Raw genomic sequence first — 24,398 nt, 5'->3', positions numbered from 1 at the left:
TGGGTTTTTACCCGCTGTGTACCAAATAACTTTGTTTCGGATAAATTATTCACTGGCCGTTACATTATGAAATGGGTCAGGGAGTTGTCTTTTCATTATTATAGTTATTGTTCTCCCACAAGAGAAGATGCAGGCGCTCCGTCTCAAAACGACAGGGATAGTTGTAATGAAAATTCTGTCATGTCATTTCAAACCTGTTTGAAAGTCTTTCTTCTGCAGAATACGCATGATGGTTTTTCTACATTGGACATTTAATTTCATTGAATAGACAAAAAAGCACAGAGACATTTTTCAAAGTATCATCTTTTATGTTCCATAGAAGAAAGAAGAAAGGTTTGGAACAACATGAACAATGAATTGAACAATGGATAAACAGAATTCTAAATCGGGATTGTCATTAATGATAAATTATTGACTTGATATAAGTTGCCACCATTTTATGACAGCAATAAGCCACAAGAGGCCTTACTTTTACAGCGATTTTTACCATGGTAAGAACATTATACCTTATAAAAGCTCTTATCCATGGTAAAGTCAATGTAAAAGTATGGCCTGCTGTGGATTATTGCTGCTTTACTCTCTTCTGAAGACCTGGAAGGAATTTTATTCGGACAATTTTATAAGACCTTAAACAGTGTTAGATGTTCAGCAACATTTGATCTGATTTCTAGTGACATTTCAGTAATTGGGTGACTGGAGATTTCTGAAATCCACTCAAATTACCACAGCAGTAATTAATTCAACATAGGTATGCTAATTTCTCACTGATTATGCGCATACTGCATTAAGACCGTATCACGTCTCCTTTTGTCTTTTTTTTTCTTTCCAAAGCTTAATTATTGAGTACAATCAAATGTTTTCTGTTCTAGAATTAACGGCACTTGAAATTAGCAGCTACAGTGGAGGAAACAACCCGCCCATTTATACGAGTAAAACCACGTCGCATGCATATTCATGTCTGATAATAGCGTAACGCTTTTAGAGTCGGTTGTCTTGATTGTAGCTGCTAACTTTAATGCTAATTATGTGGTTTTCATTTGTACGGTGGCTTTGATTTGGTCGCTACTTTGGGTTGTTTCATTGATTTCTGTTTTTGTCTCTTTGTTTTGTTTCTGTAATTAAAGCCGCAGCGGCAGCTCTTCAGGTGGCTAAAGACCTTGTAATTGTGCATTGTTATAACATGCTTGAATTGACTCCAGTGGCCGAACGCTTTTCCGAGCAACCACTGGGGTGAATCAAACTGTGTGGGTCAAAGCAGGTAAACGCGGCAGACATTGTCGCGTGTCACGCAAGAAATAATCAGGCGACATCAGTCAGAGAAATGTAGCAGCTAAAAGCCTTGAGGTGGCCTTTTTTACTCTCTCTGTGTTTCCCCTATTTTTCTCTTCTCCTCATGTCATTGTGTTCTGCATCAACCCCTTTACATCCCTCAGAGCTTCGAGAAGGTTGGTGTGTTTTTTCTTTTTTCACTTTTTTTAACCCACATTAAATCGAAAAATCAACATGTATTAAAACCTTAAACTTGACTGATCTATTAGAAGGCTCAGTGGCAATTCGAAGTTTAAAATTAAGCTGCTAAATAAGGTTTAAATTCTGGGAGATTTGATTTAACTGCATAAAACTAGTAGTAATTAACCCGCTTATTCGGGTTCGTTTTCCTTTTTACGTTTTTAAGTTTGCATTGTGGGGCCTTTTCTCGTTTGCATCCTTCAGTATTGCTTTTGCCCACAGAATATGCTCATGTGCACATGCTGTCATGGAAATCTCGCATTTGAAAGTAAAGAGTACCATGCATGATGGGAGAATGTAACTGCGCTTGCATGCCTCAAGACGTAATTCCTTCAGCTGTCGTGCTTCGTTGCATTCCTGTGTGTTTTTATTATTCTCTTTGTTTCGTCCAATTCTCCTGGATATTGAGCCTTTGTTGGCGACTCATTCAGTCGCTTCCTTGTGTTGTGGTGTTTGTGTAATGTGCACCCTTAGTTTCGCTCTGTTTTCAACTCCTTTTTGTTGTAGTTTCTGGTTTGTTAGATGTGGTTTGTGTTTCTGTGCGTTGTTGTCTCGTGTTTCTGCAGACAGTTTTCCTGCCATCTTCTGAATCACAAAGCCGTCCCTGCACACAAAAGCTTCGTTTTGGTTGCAGACTCACTCTGCTAATTAGTTTTGTGTGCCACATGGATCATTGGCAGATATAATGATCTCCGCACTTCACGCAGCCCCCCAGAAAACAGACTTTATTTCACAGCAGCAACTAGCTAGCGATATATCCTTGTGATGACTGACTGCCTCTTGCCCTTTCGCAGTCCGCAGGCTCAATCAAATCAGGATTTATCATTCGCTCGAGCCTTCTTTGCCAGCGTACGTCTGAATTGCTTCTTACGTTGCCGCAATGTGCTGTATTAAAACCAAATTGGACCAGAACAAAAAGCGGGTGCTTTGTTTGTGAGTCTCTCTGTGCTAATCCTTCGCTAATGCAGCTGAGCACAATAATTGCACGCCTGCTCCATATCCATATCGAAGTCCCATCAGCCTTTTGCTTGCATAATATTTTTAGAGGAAACAAGAAAAGACCATTTTCTAATAGAGTAAGACAAAAAAACCAAACCTAATTCAGGATTAAAACAAGTATAATTAGCATACATAATTTTGCGTCTCAAGTAATATCTTTTCTCTTAATATTTAGCAATTTAATCTTATATGTTTACTAGAAAACAAGACAAATACTTTGCAGTCATTGGGTTACCACCAACATTTAGCATTAAATATCATGTCACTGAATGCGCTAAACTTCCCTTTTCAGCATTCTACGGCGGTTGCGATTCATTAATTGGGTTTTTTGGCGGAACCAGAAATCAGGCGGAAAGCTCGCATTTAGCCAGACGAGTTTGTGCGATCGTGCGGATGGCTAACTCTCGACTGATATCTCATCCCTCTCCCCAGTGTAGTGACGTTTCAGATGGCCGTTTGTCAGGGATAATGACACAGAACAAGACCCTCTGCTTCACTTGGCTAATGCTAAGGTGTTGCCGACTATCTCGTGATGTCTGAGACTAAATGGCTCCCTGAATTATTCAGCTTTTACAGACACAGTGTTGTTGGGAGGGGGGCGACACCACATGATTTGAGGTTATAAATAATGAAGTGCGCTTTGCCGCTACTCTGTCTCTCAGGGTCTGGCATTTATTGACGGAGCTTTATTTTTCATATCCGGCTGTTCCCACTGTGAAATCTGTGCCACTTTTACTCTGATAGCTTGTTACTGCTGCCTAGCATATAGAAAGTCTAACAGTATGAGCGTATTAGCTCTCACACTAGCTGCATGCTAATCAGAGTGAGCAGTTAGCAATAGCAATAATGCTAAATGAGAAATGTTGTTGATAGCAGCTGCTAGCCACTATAGCCGCTATCAAAAACAGACCAGAAATGCCTAAATAATCACTTCTTTTGAAACAATTGACCAGATTTTGTTTGAAACTCTATTAAATGCAGTTTTATGAGCTAATGTTGCCAATGTCATGCTGCAGACTTTCACTCAATATTTTTTTTTTTAACTCAACAGTCTCCTTGTTAGCCATCTACATCAGACGTCAGAGTCAATTGCTTCCGTATGGCAAAATCCCCCTCTGAGCCTCGACTTATCTAGTTCCCTTCTATTCTGCGCCGAATTAATAACAGAAATTATGATTGTTCTTATTTCAATGTAGCCGCTAATCTTTCATTGTTGCCGCCTGACAATGAAGCCCTCAACCGTTCCGCCATTCAACTCCACATAATGCAGTGTCAAAGCCAAAATGTTAAGGATTCAAGATCCCAGAATGTTTCCAAGAGCATATTAATAGTAATTAGTCCCCAAGACGAGGAAACCGAGACCTCACAGATCCACTCGAGATGCTGGAAGACTTGAGCTGTACCGTACGCCATGCTAAATGTTATGATTATGTTCGGTGTATGCGCATGTAGATGCATGTGAAGCCCACTGCTACCACTTTGGGTTGTGTTTGCATGTCTTTGCATGTTTTTTCGGTGTAAAAATAGAAATGCAAGCTAGATCACACCCTATCTACTTGTCGAAACAAAGGCTACTTTGAATAAACAAGCGTTTAGTGTATCGTAAAGGTGTAGGGTTTGGTGTAAAATCTCAAATGCAATGCAGCCCCTGACTTTTATTGAACACTATGCCGTAACCAGCTGATCAGGGGTTGTAGAGTCTTACAAATGCTCAAATTTCTATTACTAGAACTGGTCTGAACCCCTACAGAGGCTGCTTTGCATTGCAGCGGCGGAGGTGTGTGTGTTAATATGGGGGAACCCCTGCCGTCTGCATGCAAATGGCCTCGCTACCTTCAAGCGAAATGGATTATTGTGGGTTTTGGACATCAAACAGGGTGTAATCTCAGCTTCAAGGTGACATTAAAGGCTGCGCATTATTTTGGCTTCCCTTCCTACCTTCATTTTGGGGCTGGACAGGCTGTCTCACCAAAATGGCCACCTTCGAAATGTCCTAGTCAGGAATTACAAGGAGTGAGGCACTCTTTGGCCTTTTTATTTTGTCTTCCTCTGTCCGTTGTTAGAGTTGTCTTTCTCTCCACATTGGGCTTGAAATGGGATTTGGACTCTGGACCTCAAAGAGATCGCTCTCGGCCTGCTGGGCTCCTGGTCTTAGTGAATGAGGACCGTGTCCGTCCAATTGGACTGTTTCTATATTCCTCCGAATATCACAGCGGAGAGCACCATCGCACATCAAACGTCAGGATTTGAGCTATAGGACCATGTGTCAGGACTTAGATAAAGCTTTGTGCAATGGCATTTCAAAGCAAAGCGAGGCCGATGCGGAGATAGCGCCAGTCGTAAATGTCGACATGCGTCTGAAAACATTAGACCCGCTTATGATTTCCCCACTTCACCACAGTTTATTCGAGCCTAAAGTGTGGGATGCTTTGTTGCCGGTGACTTTGAAGTTGCCAAGCTCTTCGGCATCTTTTCAAAAGGTTGTTCTGTTTAAAAAATGACCGGATTGAGTCAGATTTAGGATTATAATTGGGAAAATTCAAGTACGTATTGTACAGTACAAGCTTTGGATTAGGAATAACTCACAAGGTGAAAGGTTGCAGCCTTCATTCGCTCGATTAGCAAAACTTACGGTCAATCGAATGTGGCCCTAGGAAGCGAACTTCATTTTTTAGCCTCTTACAGACTTGGTTTTATGAACGGCCAAATGTTGCATCACCCATCAGCAGGCCCACACGCAATATGTGCCAGCAGAACCCATAAAGCATGTTTGTTTATTTAATATATTTAAGTTCCTTTTATCACATTTCACCATCATTCTGGCGCAGGAAATGCATAAGCATCAGCAGATTACGTCTGGGCCTGTCCATCATTAATCCACACTAGAAGAATCACACTCGTCTTGTCACTGTCATGTTTCACTGTGTTTGCTCATTGTTCTCTACAGAGCCTTTAAAGACACTCCTGCACTGTGATTATATGTGTGCGCTGTGACGAATTCACCAATTTCCACATTTCAATTGTGTGGATTCCCTAGAAATATTGCACTCGGGGAGGGTTGCATGCCACAAACATGTGTTGACTGTAGCAGTAGGCCTGGTGGATAGTTTGATGCCGTTCTGTTGATGTCATTCCTGCAGTCATGCATGCACCTTGTGATACGTGGGCTGCCCTTTCACCTTTGTTGAACATTTGTTCAATATGCATTTATATGGGGGGAGGGGTCATTTCAGTATGTCAGTGTTTAATTTGCTGTTGTTGTTGTTTTTGTTTTCTCAACAATTTAAAAAGTATTTTTCCTTAATGAAAGGAGTAATCTGGGTTAAATACAAATGATGCTCTCTTACATTTGTGGAATAATGTATAAAAAAGTATTACAATTTTTTTTTTTTTTTTTTTATGATAACCATCATTATGCCTCCAAATGTCGTGGATACAGCTTAACTTGTATTGAACCTGGAACTTTCCTTTGAATAAATCACTTTTTAACCTAAAAATTAAAATGTATATAATTATAAATGGGTAAATTTGATTATAAAATGTATTAATATACAATGTTAAATAGATGTTTTATAAACTAATGACAAAATTTTACCTTGAACTGGCTTTATACAGTGATTATGAAATGCCTCGGCTGTGATTTTTCACTCACTGGACACCAACCGAGGTCATCCGTCACATTGGCTCTCTGAAACTGTGAACATATCCATGTTTAATTATCGCTGTATGGTATAGATACAGAATTTAGAATGTAACAGTTGAGCCTGTTGCCGTGACTATTATTATTTAAAAGTACTTAAATTTTTAAATTGTATGTTAATTTCTAAAGTTTTTAAAAATTCAAAATGTTGGTGCCAACATTTAAACTAGATTCAAACTGTGCTTTCGATGGTGTTTAATTACAAATTCAAAACTTAATGCTCTTCGACTGCTGGTTTCCAAGGCTATGGTGAACGTTTAATCGTGCATTTCAAGCCCCATTGTGTGAGAAGTCAAACCCACATACTTTTGCTCCAGCTGGCCCAGGGTTACAGTCTCCTCTTTGCCCCAGTCCCCACCTCTCACTCCCCGTGTTATTTCCCTTTTGTCTCTAGCCCCACATGTACGTCCACCATTTTGTCCCTCCAGTCTGTCCGCCCCCCCGTCTGCTGACTTGCAGCCTAGGTCTTGTTCTGCCTTGTGCCCTGTCTCTACCTGTTGTTTCTGTCCTCGTTGTGTCTGTGTGGGGTTGTGAATTTTCCTTTTTGTATTAGTTTTTTTTTTTTTTTTTTTTCCTCTGAGCTAGCCCTAGCACCCATTGCTGTCCCTCTGTCTTTCCTTTCTCCTCTTGCCAAATGTAAATGAGGCATGACCCCCTCACCACCCGCCATTTTAGGACACACCTAGCACATCCTACTACCTGTTTCATTGTCATTCACGTCCACCAACATCAATAAGGCAGATGCCTTGATGATTCTTGGAGAAACCACTCTGAAATTGAATGTCTAAATTTTGTACATTTTTTAACATGGACAATATTATGCTACTGTCACTCTAAGTCTATTGCTCTGTTCCAAAACCTTGCAAGATAACTACTTAGACATCAAGAACATGTACCCAACATTTCATAAGCAGCTTTATCTAGTTTTGGCTGGTAAAAGGTCAATCCCAGAATCAGTTGCAGAAAGCTTATGGAATAATTTCATTCAGGATGTTTTAAGCTAATTAAAAATGTACTTGCAGGTGCTATATTTAAATGCTTGTTAGAATGTCTCGTAATTGACCCTTCGCAAAGACCCGCCTCCTGTAGTTACTTTTGCTTTGTCCGACAAGCCATGGCGCTCTCGCGCCACACAGATTGAAAAATACATTGCTAAGCAAAAAGGACACTGACAACACCTTGACAGACAAGACAGAGCAGGTTACTTATGATATTAAAGTCCCAGCTTTCAAACTGTGTAATTTTTGAAGAAATTCGAACAATAAAAACTGTTTTGTTTCTCTTTAATGTGTCTTGACAGATTGCTGTAGAGCCTCAGCGCAAGCGGCTCGTGAACCGATCATCTCTTCCTACTAGTTAATTTATAGCATCAAATAAACATGAATGAACATCAGAAGGAATGTTGTTTCAAACGCGGAAAGACGTCAGTACACACCATTTTTCAAGTTCAAGTCCACAGAGGTTAATCTTCTAACTCCTCACTGCTTTGTCGGACAAAATGGCAGATTTGGCGTTATGATTGCTTGTCAATCAAACTCCCGGCGAAGGGTCAATTAGCTTAGCAACATGCTAATGTCAAACTCAATTGGCAACAGTCAGGTCTTTCTCTACAGTATTTGTGTGGCACATAGAGTTGTTTAGAAAGCTGCCTCAGAAGGGACAGCTGACTAGGTACTGGAACAGAGTCTGTGTATTTTCATTTAAGTTTCCATCAGACCTTGACTTTCAATGAGTTATATAAAAAAGCAAGGTTACCAAGAATGAACATGCCAGACAGGCTTTGAAAAAAAAGCCTGTTTCACAACCTGGCCAACTTCATCTATGCCATAACTCATATCCAAACCTTCCCCCCTACAGATCCTTCATCTTTTCTCTCGTGTGTAGGTTTGGCATCTCAGTAGTTGAGGTGCATCACTGTCATCCTTGTAGACTAGCATCTGTACCAGTCATGTGCCCTTATTTGGTCAACTTTTATTCATTTTCTTTCTTTTTCTTTGTTTTATTGATGTGTGTGATTTAGTTAGTTGAGTTGAACTGACAGCTACTTATTGACTGAATCCAGAATTTCCGCCATAAAACTTTGTGTTATGTCTAGCCAGGACTGCAATGTGACAATACAATCCTGTCACATTACGTCATATTGGCTGGAGACGATAAAAAGCCTTTCTCTGCATTGAAGTGGGTTTCCCCCCTCGTTCCTTTTCCCAACCCTTCCCTTTCTTCCTCTTTCTCGCTCTTTTGCGCGTTCTATTCTCTTATATTTCTATTTTTTTCCTCTCCAGTTGTCTTTTGTCTGGGCATGCTAGCGACCCTTCAGTTATATTCCTCTATGCATTTTATCTCAAATACTTCTCTCTGGTTTTATTGTTCCCATTTACTCTTTGGTTGACCTCTACCTATTTCTGCATGATGTCTGTGAAAATGACAGCTGCATCTATCAATGGAAGCGTGTCAGATCTTAAAAAGGCTTTGTCCAGTTGATCTACTCTCAACCACAAAAATCTGATTAAGGTTTCTCATCTTTAGTCCCTCTTGGAGGGGCTTACCATTACCAGTGCATGTACGTACCAACATGTATGTACATATGTAGGGTTACTTTGGCACAGGTAGATTTGAAAAATTGCCAGTGAAGTTTCATGCTTCACACTTTCTATACCCTACTACAAAGAGTATTTTCTGTTCACACTGTAGAGCTTTTCCACTTTTTAACAGTAATGCATGTTTTTCATTTCATTTACTCTAGTTACAGGTCACATAGATTTCTATTTTTAAAGATGAGAAACTCATAATAGATTTTTGTGCATTTAATCGTGCTGTGATGGGTCAAATATTGGTCAATGGAACCTTGTTGCTATGAATTTGTTGCTTTAATGTCAATCTATATTGTTGGTGAAGCAGTTCTGTTAATTTAGTTACTTTATCATTATTTTAATTTGTATAAACCCAAGTGAAGTTTTAGTCTTGTTTTATTTTATAATTTGTTGTCCTCTCTTTAGACGACAACATGTGCGTTCTAAAGAAAGGCTCGTTTTCATCGACGTGTCTTGTTACCTTTCTCTTTCTCTTTTTCTTGTCGCCATTCCTCCGCCCTTTGCAGTTCGTCGCGTGCCCCCACGTTTCTCCATCATGCCCACCAGCCACGAGATCATGCCGGGCGGTAGCGTCAACATCACTTGCGTAGCCGTGGGCTCGCCTATGCCCTACGTCAAGTGGATGCTTAACTCTGAGGACCTGACGCCTGAGGACGAGATGCCAGTGGGCAGGAACGTGCTGGAGTTAAATGGCGTCCGCGAGTCAGCCAACTACACCTGCGTGGCCATGAGCAGCCTGGGCATCATCGAGGCTGTGGCCCAGATCATTGTCAAGTGTAAGAATCAATTGAATCGAGGGTTCTCTGGTCAAACGAAATTAAAACTAAGCCATATTTTAATTGCTTTCTAGTTCCAGTATTGACTACATTATCCCCCACTACAGCTTTGCCGAAACCTCCAGGTACTCCCGTCGTAACCGAAACTACCGCCACCAGTATCACCATTACCTGGGACAGTGGAAACCCTGAGCCCGTCTCCCATTACATCATCCAGTATCGTGCCAAGTCTCCCGAGAGCAAATTCGAGACCGTGGACTCCATCACCACCACTCGCTACAGCATTGGAGGACTTTCTCCAAACACCGATTACGAGATCCGTGTGTCAGCCTACAACACCATTGGCCAGGGCCCGCCCAGCGAACCAGTCGAGGCTAGGACTGGGGAGCAAGCTCCCGCCAGCCCACCGCGAAACATCCAAGCCCGTATCATTTCCCAGAACACCATGATGGTACGCTGGGATGAACCCGAGGAGCCCAATGGACAGATCAAGGGTTATCGGGTGTACTACACCATGGACCCATCTCAGGCCATGAGCATGTGGCAGATCCACAACGTACAGGACAGCGTGATCACCACCATTCAGAGTCTGGTGCCCTCCGAGACCTACACCATCAGAGTGCTGGCCTTCACGTCCGTAGGAGACGGACCCTTCTCAGATCCCATTCATGTCAAAGTGCTTCAAGGAGGTTTGTTTGTCCATTTTTAGTGTCCATTTTCAGTATTGGGTGAGCAAAAGATGTAGCAAGGTAGGTTTTCTATTGGAAATGTCTATTGTTTGTACTGGGTGAGCTGAGGGTGTAGCAAAGTAAGTTTAACAATTGAAAAATGTCTGTTGTCAGTGCTTGGTGGGCTAACAATGTAGCAAGGTGAGTTTAGCGATTGGAAATGTCCATTGTTTGTATTGGGTGAGTTGAGGATGTAGCAAAGTAAGTTTAATGATTGAAAAATGTCTGTTTTCATTATTTGATGGGCTAACAATGTAGCAAGTTGAGTTTAGCAATTGGAAATGTCCATTGTTTGTATTGGGTGAGCTGAGGATGTAGCAAAGTAAGTTTAATGATTGAAAAATGTCTGTTTTTATTGTTTGATGGGCTAACAATGTAGCAAGGCGAGTTTAACAATTGAAAAATGTGTTGTCAGTGCTTGGTGGGCTAACAATGTAGCAAGGTGAGTTTAGCGATTGGAAATGTCCATTGTTTGTATTGGGTGAGTTGAGGATGTAGCAAAGTAAGTTTAATGATTGAAAAATGTCTGTTTTTATTGTTTGATGGGCTAACAATGTAGCAAGGCGAGTTTAACAATTGAAAAATGTGTTGTCAGTGCTTGGTGGGCTAACAATGTAGCAAGGTGAGTTTAGCGATTGGAAATGTCCATTGTTTGTATTGGGTGAGTTGAGGATGTAGCAAAGTAAGTTTAACGATTGAAAAATGTCTGTTTTCATTATTTGATGGGCTAACAATGTAGCAAGTTGAGTTTAGCAATTGGAAATGTCCATTGTTTGTATTGGGTGAGCTGAGGGTGTAGCAATGTAAAGCCGCCTTTCCACTATCTCCGACATTTCGCCCCCTAGCGGCAGTCGTGCGGAACTTTCAAATTGGTCGTGAAGCAACAATTACTCTTAGTTTATTCACCATGGTAAAATGAATCATTTGAATGAATTTATGAATATATCCACACAAAGCAAATGACCCCCAATAATCCTGAAAGAAAAAAATTGTAGGTTTTCTAAGGCTAATCAGCGTAAATAATTATAAGATGATTACTTATTCCGTCATTATTCATAACCACCATTTTACAGAAGCAGTGTTTAAAGAATAACATTTTAGTGGAAAAATACTGGTAATTCTCACCTTGCAAGAATAGTTTTGATTAAAAAACATCACATCCGGTCGGGCGGTCGCATACGGTCTAGACAAAGAAGTTCAAATATTTCCAACGCATCCATCTCATTGTCGGAGATAGTGGAAAGGCGGCTTAAGTTTAATGACTGAAAAATGTCTGTTTTCAGTCTTTGGTGGGCTAATAATGTTGCAAGGTGAGTTTAACAATTAGATATGTCTGTTAGTATTGGGTGAGCTAAAGGTGTAGCAAAGTCAGTTTAGCTATTGAAAAAATATCTGTTTTCAGTGTTCGGTGAGCTACGTAACAGTATAGCAAGGTGAGTTTAGCACTCTGTTGTCATGTCTTGAGTTTGCCGAAGATGTTTAGCATTTGGAAATCTTTATTGTTGGGGAGTCAAAAATGTAGCAAGGTGAGTTTAGTGATTGGGTATGTTTGCATTGGGTGAGACAAAAATGGAAGTACATTTTCACCTGGTAATTGTCCTAACCCAGTTGCCACGAGGGTAAATGCTTTCTCTAACACTTTCACTAAATATACAGTTGTAAATTTCTGTTTGTTTCATTTCATGTCTATTAAACTGTCAACACTGGCTCCATTTGTAGTCCCTGGACAGCCGACAAACTTCCAGGTCGGTGAGGTGTCAGACACAAGCGTTGAGCTAACATGGGAACCAGCCTTCGAGAAAGAGGGAATCATCAGTTATGAACTGCATTACAAAGAGGGCAGTCAAGGACCTCAGGTGCCTTCTCAACAGCAAACCTTCTCAAATATATTGTCAGGACTGCTGTTGCATGTCCAATTTTGATGTAACTGTTATTATTTCCCACCAAACAGGTAAAGAAATCATTCGGTCCAACTGCTTCCTATGTGGTGGAGGGCCTACGTGCTAATACAGAGTACTACTTCTCTCTGGCTGCCGTCTCCAACAAGGGTATTGGAGCCTTCACCAATGAAATATCCCAAAGGACATCCCAAGCCAGTATGTAGTCCATTTCCTTTCCTAAGGATGCGAATGAAGGGTTTTGGGGGAGGTCTAATATTGTATTTTGTTTGAGAAATGCCAAGACATAATGCCTATTTTGAGCTTTCGATGGGGTCGGGATACAACAGCACACTGTTTGAAAGGACCACTGTAACCTTCACCCCCGTTTCCCAATCCAGGGATATTGTTTATCGACTCTAGAAATGTCAAGAGTAAAGGATAATGGTGTGCTCGTGTCTGCAGCAGATATGTGTTAAAGACTGGATGTTAGTCTGGTCTCTGATTTTTGACAGGTTCGGGTTTCTGGCAGTGGCTCTCATTCCTTTGTGTTGTGTTTGTTTATGCATCTGAATTGAGCAAAACAGCATCACCTTTGAGCCAAAAGAGAGTCTTGTTACATACAGGTGACAAAGGTGATGTTGTTTTCTTGAGAATATTTCCAAATGACTTGCCAAAACTTCATGATTTTGAATATTTTTTTCTGTGCATGTTGACAAATTGTTTTTAAGAGAAGATAAGTAAGAGCAGAACAAATTTGTGTAAATTGTTCGTAAAAACCTTATGTAAATCATTGCATTCAGTTCAATGCGTCAGTTTATGTGAGAATGGCTGTATGAATGATTTGCGCAATTTGTTCTGCTTGCGTTGCATGAATGAGACCCTCTGACTTTGATGTTTTAAACATAATTTATTTCGTGTAAAGCATCTAAAGGTTAAACCTAAACTTTTAAATGGCCTGTGTTGTTTAGTTTAATGGAATCCTCGCCCCTTGGCAGGATGGTGTCGCACACTTCTTTTTCTTCTTTGTTTGATGATTCTTTCATCTGGGTCTCTCTATGTCACAGTTATGTACTTCAGAGATTTCCTACATGTGAAACAAACAAATCAATGTGGGCTGATTGATCTGCAGCAAGCGTGCCGTTTGGCTCCCCAGCGCGCTCCCTCCTTTCTTCTGTGTTCATATTTCTTTTTCATGTGTCGACAGCAAATGCACTTTTTTCCTCCCATGCGACTGAAGCACACAAAATATTATTGACTCTGGGGTCTGCCATGGCTTTCCACCACATCTAGTCCCTCACTGTGTATTACTGAAAGCAACACAGTCAGTGGCCGTTGGCGCCTGCAGGTAGTCAGCATTTACGCTGGGAGACCGTCTGAATTATTCAAGCCTCCGGCCTAAAAATACACCCTTGCTGAGTCGCATCATGATTCGGTGCATGAAATCATCGGTGCTTGTGGGGAACCTTGCAGCTGGCATGTGCCCTGCGCTAAAATATTGCAGTTACTTGCATATAGTATTAGGGTACATACATAGGGGTCCAAGAGTGAAAGTGCATCTATTTTGCAGTCTTTTCCAGTTTAATGCAGAGGTTTTTATTTCAAAGCATAACAGTTTGAGTGAAAAGTTAAACCAAAAAAATCCTAGAGTTTCATTGTGGTCTCAGACTTTTATACTATTCTCACTAAATGATTAAATTTTGTTAACTTTAGTTTCAATTGAGCACAAAAAAATAATGATGGGGCGGAAGGTTTAGCTGGCGGAAGCCTTCCAAGCCAGCTAAACAAAGAAAAAAATGATGTGGACCTTTAAAACCGGACCTTTTTTCACGCTTATATTTTAGTATAAAGGTAAAAAAAATAAACGAATTGTTTAAAGTCAACATGAAATGGCATTCAGAACTCATACACTATAATAACTGATGTGTTTCTGAGTGCAGTGGGATATTCAATCAGGAATTGATTCAGGAAATGCTCCTTTTGTGTAAAGATTCCTGTTGTAGGTTTAAATCTTTAGACTTACAGTGGGCGGAAGATGCCAGAAAGCCATGGCAGCAGACGTGGACCATTTTAACTCTTCTGTTTCTACCTGTGCAGAATGGGTGGGATGGGGTTGGTTGAGTGGGTACTGGGATGCAGTGAACCTGCTGCATTGACACACAATGTAACACCTGAGCGCGAGAGAGCGAGCACTGAATGCATGTATTACCTCCCCCTACCCCTGGGGGGCGCTCTGTTAATGCACGTTGTACGCTGTGTGTGTGTCCCCTTCTGTTCCATCTCTATATGTCCGTTCTGCTGTTTGTGTCTTCATATATTGTATTCTGGAACAATGCAGTGCACTTTTTTACCTCCCTTTTGTTTTCTAGCTCTTCGTATGTTTCACTTTGTCTCCAGAAATGAAACTAAAGCTCACCTGCTCCAGCTTGACGTCACCTGGTTTTAATTCATTTCTGTTCAGTACACAGGTTTAAGTTCACTTTATTTCATTTCAGTTTGGTTTACACTTGAGGAAACAGCTCTCAGCATTTGGTTTTTTTGCTCCTTCTGTCGGGGTTTCATTTTCCGTGACAAGCTCGACATGCAGCAACAGCACTTAGCATTGCCAAAGCAAATCCATTAAACTAAAGGTGAGAGTAAGTATCCCTGCGGGACGACCGTAGGCTTCTTGCTTGAGTTACGGGACTTTGTCCCGCAGGGTCTCGCACAGATGGGAGACGTGGTTCACTACATCTGCTGATGTCTTCCCTTGAGCAGAAACTAAAGTAGTGCAGATTTACCCATAACAAGGTCAGGGAGGCGACAAGCTAGGACAGTTAGAAGCAATTTAGCACAAATGCCCCTCAACTTAACACATAAACATTACAGTGTGGATTCCCGTGAGGTAAGTGACTGCCGTTCGGAGGAAGCCCAGTCTGCCATCACACCTTTCAGAAGTTGGCCAACTTGACAGTCCATATAAGTAGACCTTGAGGTGCAGAACTGTCTTATACACCAGCGGAATTGGTTTAGATCCCTTTCGCAATCTAGAAAGAGTGTCATCGTCTTCACAGAGAGTTCCCAAGACATTTATACACTAATTGGCCAGATTATACAAGCGTTCCAGAATTTCCTCTTCGTAGATCTATTTTGCACTACACCAATTGGCAGACTGGTCTTCCTCATGAAGGCGTGAAAGGAAAGTGTATTGTGTTTGTTTCCTTTTTGGTACAGTGCTGTTCAGTTGACGCTCAGTCAGGTCAATGTTCGTGGGTCAGCCCACAGTTACGAACCAAAGCCCCTGCGTTGGTCCGGCAGAGAGTACTCACCTTACCCTCCATATCCCCCAACACTTGTTAATATACCCTGGGGGATGTGTCCAAACTCTTGAGGGTTAGTGGAGATAGACACTCCTGCCTTGACCAAGTGGGTGGCAGTGGCATTCTGGGAAATGCGCTTAAGAGTCAATGGCTATTGAGTGACGCTCAGGTTTCAAATGGTCATAGAGGGTCCACAAACTGGGGGCAAGGGTTACCGCACCAATCTTCACGTTGGGTTTGGTGCAAGAACATCTTGGAGGTCCCATTTCAGCCAAGTCCAATGGCTTCAATTAGTTGTTGCACCTAAAGAAGTTGACCGCGTGTAGTTCCTAGTACAGTCGTTTCAATCAGTTATTACACTCAATCAGTTGCCAGCGTCTGTCTCATAAATTAATTCCAAACTTTGTAGCCAAACAAATCTGTAATTGTAGTAGTTTTCATCTCTCAGTTGGCTTTTTTTTTGTAGCAGCAGCACCACTTGGCATGGATCTGGATTATTAAGTCATTATTACAGTTAACACCTTTTATTTTGGTTTTAAGGCACAACCCTTGGTTTTGAAGAGTGATTTCATTTTTGTAACACTGAAATCCATGGCTCTTTTTGTGTTTGATGTGTAATACAGTTCCAGAATCATGAGTCTCAACCTTTAGGTAGTTCTGCAACTCTCTGATACCAAACTTTCTTTCCACACTCAAACCAGGTCGATTTACGAGAACTGAATGCAAATACTCCTCAAAAGAGGAAGTACATCTTCAAAATATATCTTCAAACGGAAGATGAAAATCCAGTAAAACTTTAATCCATTAAGCCCATTTGGTGAATAAACAGGGCTCTGAATAACGTCGCTCACTGAACTCTGGGACTGGGGACACCTGTGATAAAAGCTGGCTGGTGATGGGACAAAACTGTTTCTCAAACAAAAGCACAACAGGGAATGGTTTTATTCAGGAAATAAATGCTTTAAAAAATAAAGTTTGGTTGAGGGGGATTATATTACACGGGTATGGATAGTTGGATGTTAGCGAGGTGCTAGCACCCTGATCTCAATCTTGTGGACCCTCAGGCTAGTGTAAACAGTGAATAGTGCAGCCTGATGAAAGCACAGGGAACGCTCTCTCCCTCCAGCCCCAAAAACATCCCAACATTATAGGCCACATGACTCATCAAATGGACTAAACTAAATGAACGTAAATAGTTTGAATTGAGCTGTATTCGGTGAGCTCAGCAGTAGAGGGAGAGGGCCGAACCCAACCGACTCTAGGGAAATATAGTCTCCCTCGAATCGGGTGCTTGTGGTAAGAAAGTCTTTAAAAATTAGTGTTTGAAGATGTCAGGTACGTATAATGTACAGGAAAATGCTTTGTGTTTGTTGTTTTGTTTTGGTTTCTGCCGTTTTAAATGGTTTTCCTTTCTGTTTGAAGCTTGGTGGCTTTCCATGATTCTTCTGAGTTGACATTTCAGGTCCTAACATTTTCTTTCCAGCCATTATTTCGCAGAGAGTTTTGCTCATTTTCCTGTAATCTGTTTTGAATGATTTTGTTTTGCTTTCCAACGATGGTGCTCATCCATTTGAATTTCAGTCACAAATATGTTTTATCCCCGTCTGTCCGTTTCCCCCTCATTCATTTGTGTTACTTATAGCTTCAGGGATCAGTGTGACAGAGTAACTTTTAATGTTCAATTTACAATGGAGATAAATGTTACAGGCCTTTAAACGGTATCCATATGCGCAAGCATTTAGTTGCATGGACTCTGCATTTCAAACGAGACTTTTATATTGATTTAGAACGGCACAGACGTTGTAATTTCTGATATGTGCAGGGGAAGTGCTCGACAAAAACGCCTCGAAATACCGCAATGAACGGCTTTCATTCAAATGCAAATAACATGATCTATTTTTCCCTCTTGGTGGAAATATATCCTGAGAGCCCAGGGAATTACTCTGAAAGATGGGCTAAATCTTTGGCTTGCATACAGGCGGTTATAGTTGGATACACTAGTATTTTTGTCTTCTTTTCCAGTACAAATATTGAAACTTCCTTAAACAAAGATACATTAACTTGAGAAGCAAAAAGATATTAAGTCTTGTTGTCTGAAAAATTTAATATGTCAAGGGGGTCAGAAAAAAATGTATTCAAAGGGAAAACAAGATTATTTTTCTGACCCCATTGAAATTACCCCATTTTTTTAATCTGTATCTTACGCCCAACATCCGTAGTGTTACTTCTAGATCTTTGACACAAAAATCAAGCCAATGTTAAACCTTCATGCTTCATATTTATGCATGCATGCAAAACACCCCGACCCCTTCAAAACCAAGCTCTTCTGTTTGCATTTGCCCTTTGTTTTCCTCGTTTTTTCTTATGTTTCAGTATGTCTCTGCTTGTTTTTTTCAGTTGGTTTTTCCCTTTTATCATTTTCTTTTTCTCTTTCCCATCTTTTCGTTTTCTGTTTTCCACCCCTCCTCTCCCCCCTTCCCAAACCTGAGCAGAGCCCTCCGCCCCCCCTCAAGACATTAAGTGCTCCAGCTCCAGCTCCACCACCCTGCTGGTAAGTTGGCGCCCTCCGCCGGCCGAGAGCCAGAACGGGGTGCTGGCCGGGTACATAGTGCGCTACGCGGTGGTGGGCGCCGGGGCCGAGGTCAGCACGGAGCCCGTGGAGGAGCCGGCGGTGCAGCCCAGCCTCGACCGGATCGAGCTGCAGCGGCTGGAGAAATGGACCATGTACCGAGTCACCGTGGCGGCCTCCACCAGCGTGGGTCCGGGCCCCGAGAGCGAGCCGCTGCTCTGCCGCACGGACGAGGACGGTACTGAAACCTTGACTAACATTATTCACTACAAAATTTATTGATTTAAAAATGAAAATAAATGTAATAATTAAAAATGATTAAAAAGAGTTTTAATCAGCAGAAATTTACTTGAGAAGCAACACTGTAAGATACCAAGACTTGTTTTCATTGATTGTATCTTGAATAGAAGTGTGTTTTTCTTACAGCTCTCACATTTTTTGTTTATACATAAAATCTGCCAGTGATGACAAAAATACGCTCATATTAAAGGCACATTTTCTGAAAACAAGTATTGATAACTTATGCAATGTTGCTTCTCAGGTACATTTATCTTGTTTTAATTATTTTTAGATATTTTACCTGGAAAATATACAAGTTTTTGCAGTTTTTTAGATAGTTCAGGCAAAACAAAATGCTATGAAAGTAAAATGGCCTCTTAAAATTATTTAAACACTATTTCAAAACCTAGTCAGTGTCTAACCTAGACAGTATTTTAAGGCATGATACCATCAATGCAATGCAAAACAAGGCAATCTTACATCATTAAAAAAATGTTTCGCCTCCTTCAGCTCATTTCATGCCTAAAAAATTGTATGTTACTGTAACACTTACTTTTCTATAGCCACTGTCTTTTTCCAGTGACCTTACACGGTCTCTGGCCAAGCTCATTGAGAAAATAAATCCAAGATGGTGGATGAGGTGTGACACATGTTGATTATACATCTGTGTAGACAGCTCACTCTTTTTGGGAGCAGATCTATTGACTAGCATCATGTGATGGAGGAAACATTGACTTAGCATCATTTTCATCTGTCACGTCTCTTTGTAAAAGCACTCGGACAGCTTATGAGCAATGAAATAAATCCAGCCAGAGTAAGAAATTGTGTCGGACGTTCCCTGGTGACAGCAGTCTTTCTCTGTGACTGACAGCGCTAGTTCAGGATACAAGCTAGTAATCAATACGGAGCACAGCCTTTCACTGGCGCTGTGGGCCGCCCTACGATGGATGGTTTTGACGGGCCGGTCAACCGCTGTTGGCGGGTCAAGAGGTAGGGAACACTTCCCCAAGACCTCCGATGGGAAATCTTATTTAACCAACCCAACCCAACAACATGGAGTTATTTGAGTAGCGATATGTAACGACAGTCACATCCTCGGAGACTTGAACCGTTAAATTGTCTTATACGGTACAGCCGGGCCCCAAAATACAGTACATCCCCTTATGGCGTCTTTTATTGACCGTCCAGGAAATCGGTCTCCTCCTTACAGCGGTACTGAATGACCGGAGGTATTAAACATCAAGGCCTCGTATAAAAGGATTTTCATTAGCTTGCAGGTCTGCAGACAGCGAATTGATCAGAGCTCAGATAAGAATGATAGTGAAATGGAAGGGGATGAAATGGTTGCTTGGGTATATGGGGGTGTGATATTACATTTGATTAAATGTCCCTGAAGATGGGCGCTTAATCAGTAACCTGGTTTCACATAATTGAATGTACGTACTAGCTGAGACACTAGGGCTTAGTTTCTTTTGAGCCGTTATGAGGTGGGTGCCTTGTACAGTCTTAAGGTGCTCAATTAGGGATTGGTGCTATTATAAGATCAGATTTTGGCAAATGTGTCTGCCTGTTTCGACTCAGACATAATTAAAGATGTATGTTATTGCTCTTACTCAGATTTGTGTTATTTGAGACTTAAAACTGAGTTCTTTAAAATATTTCGTTCCGATTCTAACATTTTCATATTTTTTAATAGTCAAAAAACATCTGGGATGCCATGTTTAGGGTATAACATCTCAGGAACCATGATTTCTAGCTTTGTTCAAATTGGTAGATTGGTAGAAAAACGTGTTCCCTTCAAGTCCAAGAGGTTCAGAGTCTCATCAGGATAGAAATATTTTCAAAACTAGCCTCTAAAGTAGGTAGAAAGTGAAAAACGTGTAGACGAATGAGTGGTAATTGGGTCTTAATTGTGGTAATTAAAGGCTAAAGATACAAATAAAAGTGGTTTGATGGTAAAACACACATTTTGATTGACTCTTTTGTCTCTTTTATGTCCCTACAGGGCCAGTTCTAGACATTGGAAGGCCCTAGGCAAAATTTATGTTGGAGGCCCCCCGAGCCACACCCCTCCTAATAAAAAGCATTTAAACAAATTTGATTCCTAACCTTTTTAAGCAGCATCTGCTATATACACACTTTTATATATCTTTTTATTATTTTTCCATATTAATCAATCTTTAGCTAAGGTAATCTCTTATTTGTTTGTTGAGGACGCTATCATGGCCATCATTTTTTTTTTTTTCTTAGCAATAATTTGTTCGATAATTCATTCACAGTAACACACACACCAACTGTGTGAACAGTTTTGCCTACTCTATGCAGTAAAATAAAAAATAAATAAATAAATAAAACATCACATAGCCAAAAAATAATTACAAATGAACACTTCCCAGACAAAACTTCAGAAAATTAACATCAGTGCCTTAATCATTTTTTTGGACAGGATTTCCCCCTCCTATTGAAGCACTGTAGACTATATTGTCATGTTATATATTGCAGTTCAATACCTCAAATATGCACAATATACACAAATCAACTGCTACTGAAAGTGAAAGAGACAAACTACTAAGCAGATATATGCTTATTTTTCAAAAAATATAACAACAGTATTTACGAAGACTGAAATTAGAGCAATAATGTACACAAATCAGCAGAAATTAGAAGATACAGGGAGTTGAGGGACGTTTTTGAAAACATTCAAATGCTATAGTGTGTTTGCCCTTGAATACAAACTTCTTTCCTTTTACTTTAGTATTTTGCTAGTCGGCTCCAGACGTGATGTCATTCACTGTACGTGTGAATTCAAAGTGTCTACAGTCTGGACGCGTTGACGGACGCACTTTTACACTCATAATAACCCAGCAAATGATCTATCCCGAAATTATGCTGATCGACAGAATACATTACAATCACTCCAAAATATGTGATGACAACTCACACACCTTCATTATGAGCTGCACTTCTTTGCGTGCCTGTTTAGCCTTTCGCTTAGCAGCCCTCGAAGGTGTTCGTTTCGGCTCCATCATAATTCAATGACTTAAAGCCATTGATCCCAATGTTTCATACTGTATGTCCTGAAGGTGGGACCCACTTTGATACGGTGACAATAGTTGGTTTCATTATGGGTGAGTGACAATTCATCTATATCCAGTGCACAAAGAGCCTAGTATTTTGCTGCCCATCTTGATTGGTGGACTATCGATTAGGGAGTGTTACGGTCATGGAGGCCCCTCATCAAAGCCCGAGGCCCTAGGCAGTTGACAAAAAAAAAAGTTGGTAAAAAGTGAAAAATGTCTAAACCATTCAGTGGTAATTGTGTCTTAATTGTGTTCATTAAAGGGTTAGTTCACCCAAAAATGAAAATTCTGTCATTAATTATTCACCCTTGTGCCGTTTTACACCCGTAAGACCTTCGTTGATCTTCAGAACACAAATTAAGATATTTTTGTTGAAATCCGATGGCTCCGTGAGGCCTACATAGGGAGCAATGACATTTCCTCTCTCAAGATCCATAAAAGTACTAAAAACATATTTAAATCAGTTCATGTGAGTACAGTGGTTCAATATTAATATTATAAAGCGACGAGAATATTTTTGGTGCGCCAAAAAAAAACAAAATAACGACTTATTTAGTGATGGCTGATTTCAAAACACTGCTTCAGGAAGATTCGGAGCGTAATGAATCAGTGTGTCGAATCATGATTCGGATCGCTTGTCAAACCGCCAAACTGCTGAAATCACGTGACTTTGGCGCTCCAAACTGCGGATTCGACACACTGATTCATAACGCTCCGAATCTTCCTGAAGCAGTGTTTTGAAATCGGCCATCACTAAATAAGTCGTTTTTTTTTTTTTTTTTTTTGGTGCACCAAAAATATTCTCGTTGCTTTATAATATTAATATTGAACCACTGTACTCACATGAACTGATTTAAATATGTTTTTAGTACATTAATGGATCTTGAGAGAGGAAATGTCATTGCTCCCTATGTAGGCCTCACGGAGCCATCGGATTTAAACAAAAATATCTCAATTTGTGTTCCGAAGATCAACGAAGGTCTTAAGGGTGTGGAACGACATGAGGGTGAGTAATAAATGACAGAATTTTCATTTTTGGGTGAACTAACCCTTTAAAGATTAAAGATACCAATAAATGTGTTTTGATTGCAAAAACAAATTTTGATTGATTTTTTTGATTGATTTCCTATCATGAAGAAAATTGGTGGATTGGTAGAAAAATGTGTTCCCTTCAAATCCAAGTGGTTCAGAGTCTCATCAGGGAAGAACAATTTTCGAAACTGGCCCCTAAAGTTGGTAAAAAGTGAAAAATGTCTAAGCTAGTGAGTGGTGATTGTGTCTTAATTGTGTTCATTAAAGACTAAAGATACTAATAAAGGTGTTTTGATTGTAGAACAAATTTTGATTGATTTTTTTTTTTGTTTGTTTGTTTCCTACCATGAAGAAAATTGGTGGATTGGTAGAAAAACGTGTTTCCTTCAAATCCAAGTGGTTCAGAATCTTATCAGGGAAGAAATATTTTCAAAACTGGCTCCTAAAATTGGTAAAAAGTGAAAAACGTCTAGATGAGTGAGTGGTAACTGGGTTTTAATTGTGTGTAAGTTTTAATTTAATTGTCCCTATTATGATGAAAATGCTAAGGCAAATATCACTACTACTGTCGCTCAAACTAAGAGTTAGTGATATGAACAAAAATTGGGTATATCATAGCAACACCCTAGCATCATATCGGTGAGTTTTGTACCGTACTGTATGTAAAAATCTAGTTTTAATGATCATGAATGTGATCAATCCCTCATGACGTGTCATCTTTTTCCCACCGCAGTGCCCGGGGCCCCCCCTCGACGTGTGGAGGTCGAGGTGCTCAACTCCACCGCCATCAAGGTGATGTGGCGCTCCCTGTTGCCAGGGAAACAGCACGGGCAGATCCGCGGGTACCAGGTGCACTACGTCCGTGTCGAGAACGGTGAATCCCGCGGCCTGCCCCTCATCAAGGACGTCATGCTAGCCGATGCACAGGTATGTTAGCGCGATTATTAATGTTTCGGCAACAAATGGCTAGTTAACTGGGAGCCAATTAGCTATTTTTATGGTACTGTTGCAGCAAAAAGCTTGCCAGTTTAATGCACACATGGCCACTGCAACAAACGTATGAAAATCCTTTTATAAATAATTTAATCTGTGAAGTTCTTTTATAGCCTCTAGAATGCTTTCCACAAGCAGTCCAAAACATCTTATCAGCCATTAGAATTGCACGGTTTAGTCAAACCTCTAATAAGTTTAACCTCTAAGGCTCTAGTGTCATAGATAAAGTCAACAAAAGCTGATTATGTATGCCGTATTAAGTGCCCCGAGAGCTCCACAAAAACACGAGGCACTTGAGCATTGCGGTCACAATTCAGACTTGATTTAAAAGCACAAGCAGCAAAAAAAAAAAAAAGAAAGAAAGAAAGAAGAAAAAGCAACTGAGCGCCTCTGGCTGCAACCTAAAATTATAATACAAGCTTCTGTCATGAAAACAGCAGTGAAATTACAGATACGAGGCGCCTTATTCTCCTCACAGCTGCAAATATTACAGCTTTGAACAAACCGTGACTAAAGCTTTTGAATTTATGCCTCTTATGTTTATGACGGAATCGTTTACAGTCGTCAGTTAAGTGTGAATCAGTTGATATTCTACTGATATCTGGGTCATAATACAATGATTCTGTGTTTAATCTGTACAAACGCTGACAGATTGTGATCTTCTACTGGTTTGTTTCTCTTTATCTGCATTGGAATTGAATTTTATGAATAGAAAGTGTAAGTTTAGTAAATATTAGTATTGTAGTATATTTTATATAGTAAATATAAATAATTTAGTAAATATGTCATCTCATATAGAATAATTTTTAAATATTTAAATGATATTATTAAATTTTTGAATAAATTATTTATAATTTAAATATCTTAAAAATTCTCTACGTAAAAATGTTAGTATTGTGAGGTAAAATATTGCAAGTTTTTCAGTGTAATTAAGTCAATAAATAGTCGTGTCTTATTCATTCGTAA

The 24,398-nt window shown here is 40.2% G+C and overlaps 1 protein-coding gene across 29 annotated transcripts in view; it reads left to right on the top strand.

The window, feature by feature from the left end:
• ptprsa (protein tyrosine phosphatase receptor type Sa) overlaps positions 1-24,398 on the top strand; it is a 202,554-nt gene that overhangs the window by 133,919 nt on the left and 44,237 nt on the right. For 15 of the 29 annotated variants that reach the window (XM_051907929.1, XM_051907925.1, XM_051907927.1 and 12 more), the window contains 7 exons: positions 1,434-1,445; positions 9,306-9,575; positions 9,683-10,264; positions 12,023-12,159; positions 12,255-12,399; positions 17,972-18,286; positions 23,173-23,366. In XM_051907929.1, coding sequence (XP_051763889.1) covers positions 1,434-1,445; positions 9,306-9,575; positions 9,683-10,264; positions 12,023-12,159; positions 12,255-12,399; positions 17,972-18,286; positions 23,173-23,366 — 1,655 coding nt within the window. The remainder of the gene's footprint in view (positions 1-1,433; positions 1,446-9,305; positions 9,576-9,682; positions 10,265-12,022; positions 12,160-12,254; positions 12,400-17,971; positions 18,287-23,172; positions 23,367-24,398) is intronic. The other 14 variants (XM_051907932.1, XM_051907928.1, XM_051907924.1 and 11 more) reach the window with 3 other exon arrangements.

This window comes from Ctenopharyngodon idella, chromosome 10 (assembly GCF_019924925.1).
Source record: "Ctenopharyngodon idella isolate HZGC_01 chromosome 10, HZGC01, whole genome shotgun sequence".
Classification (NCBI taxonomy): Eukaryota; Metazoa; Chordata; class Actinopteri; order Cypriniformes; family Xenocyprididae; genus Ctenopharyngodon; species Ctenopharyngodon idella.
Note: the sequence above shows the minus strand (reverse complement) of the source record. Positions and strands in the feature narration are given on the sequence as shown.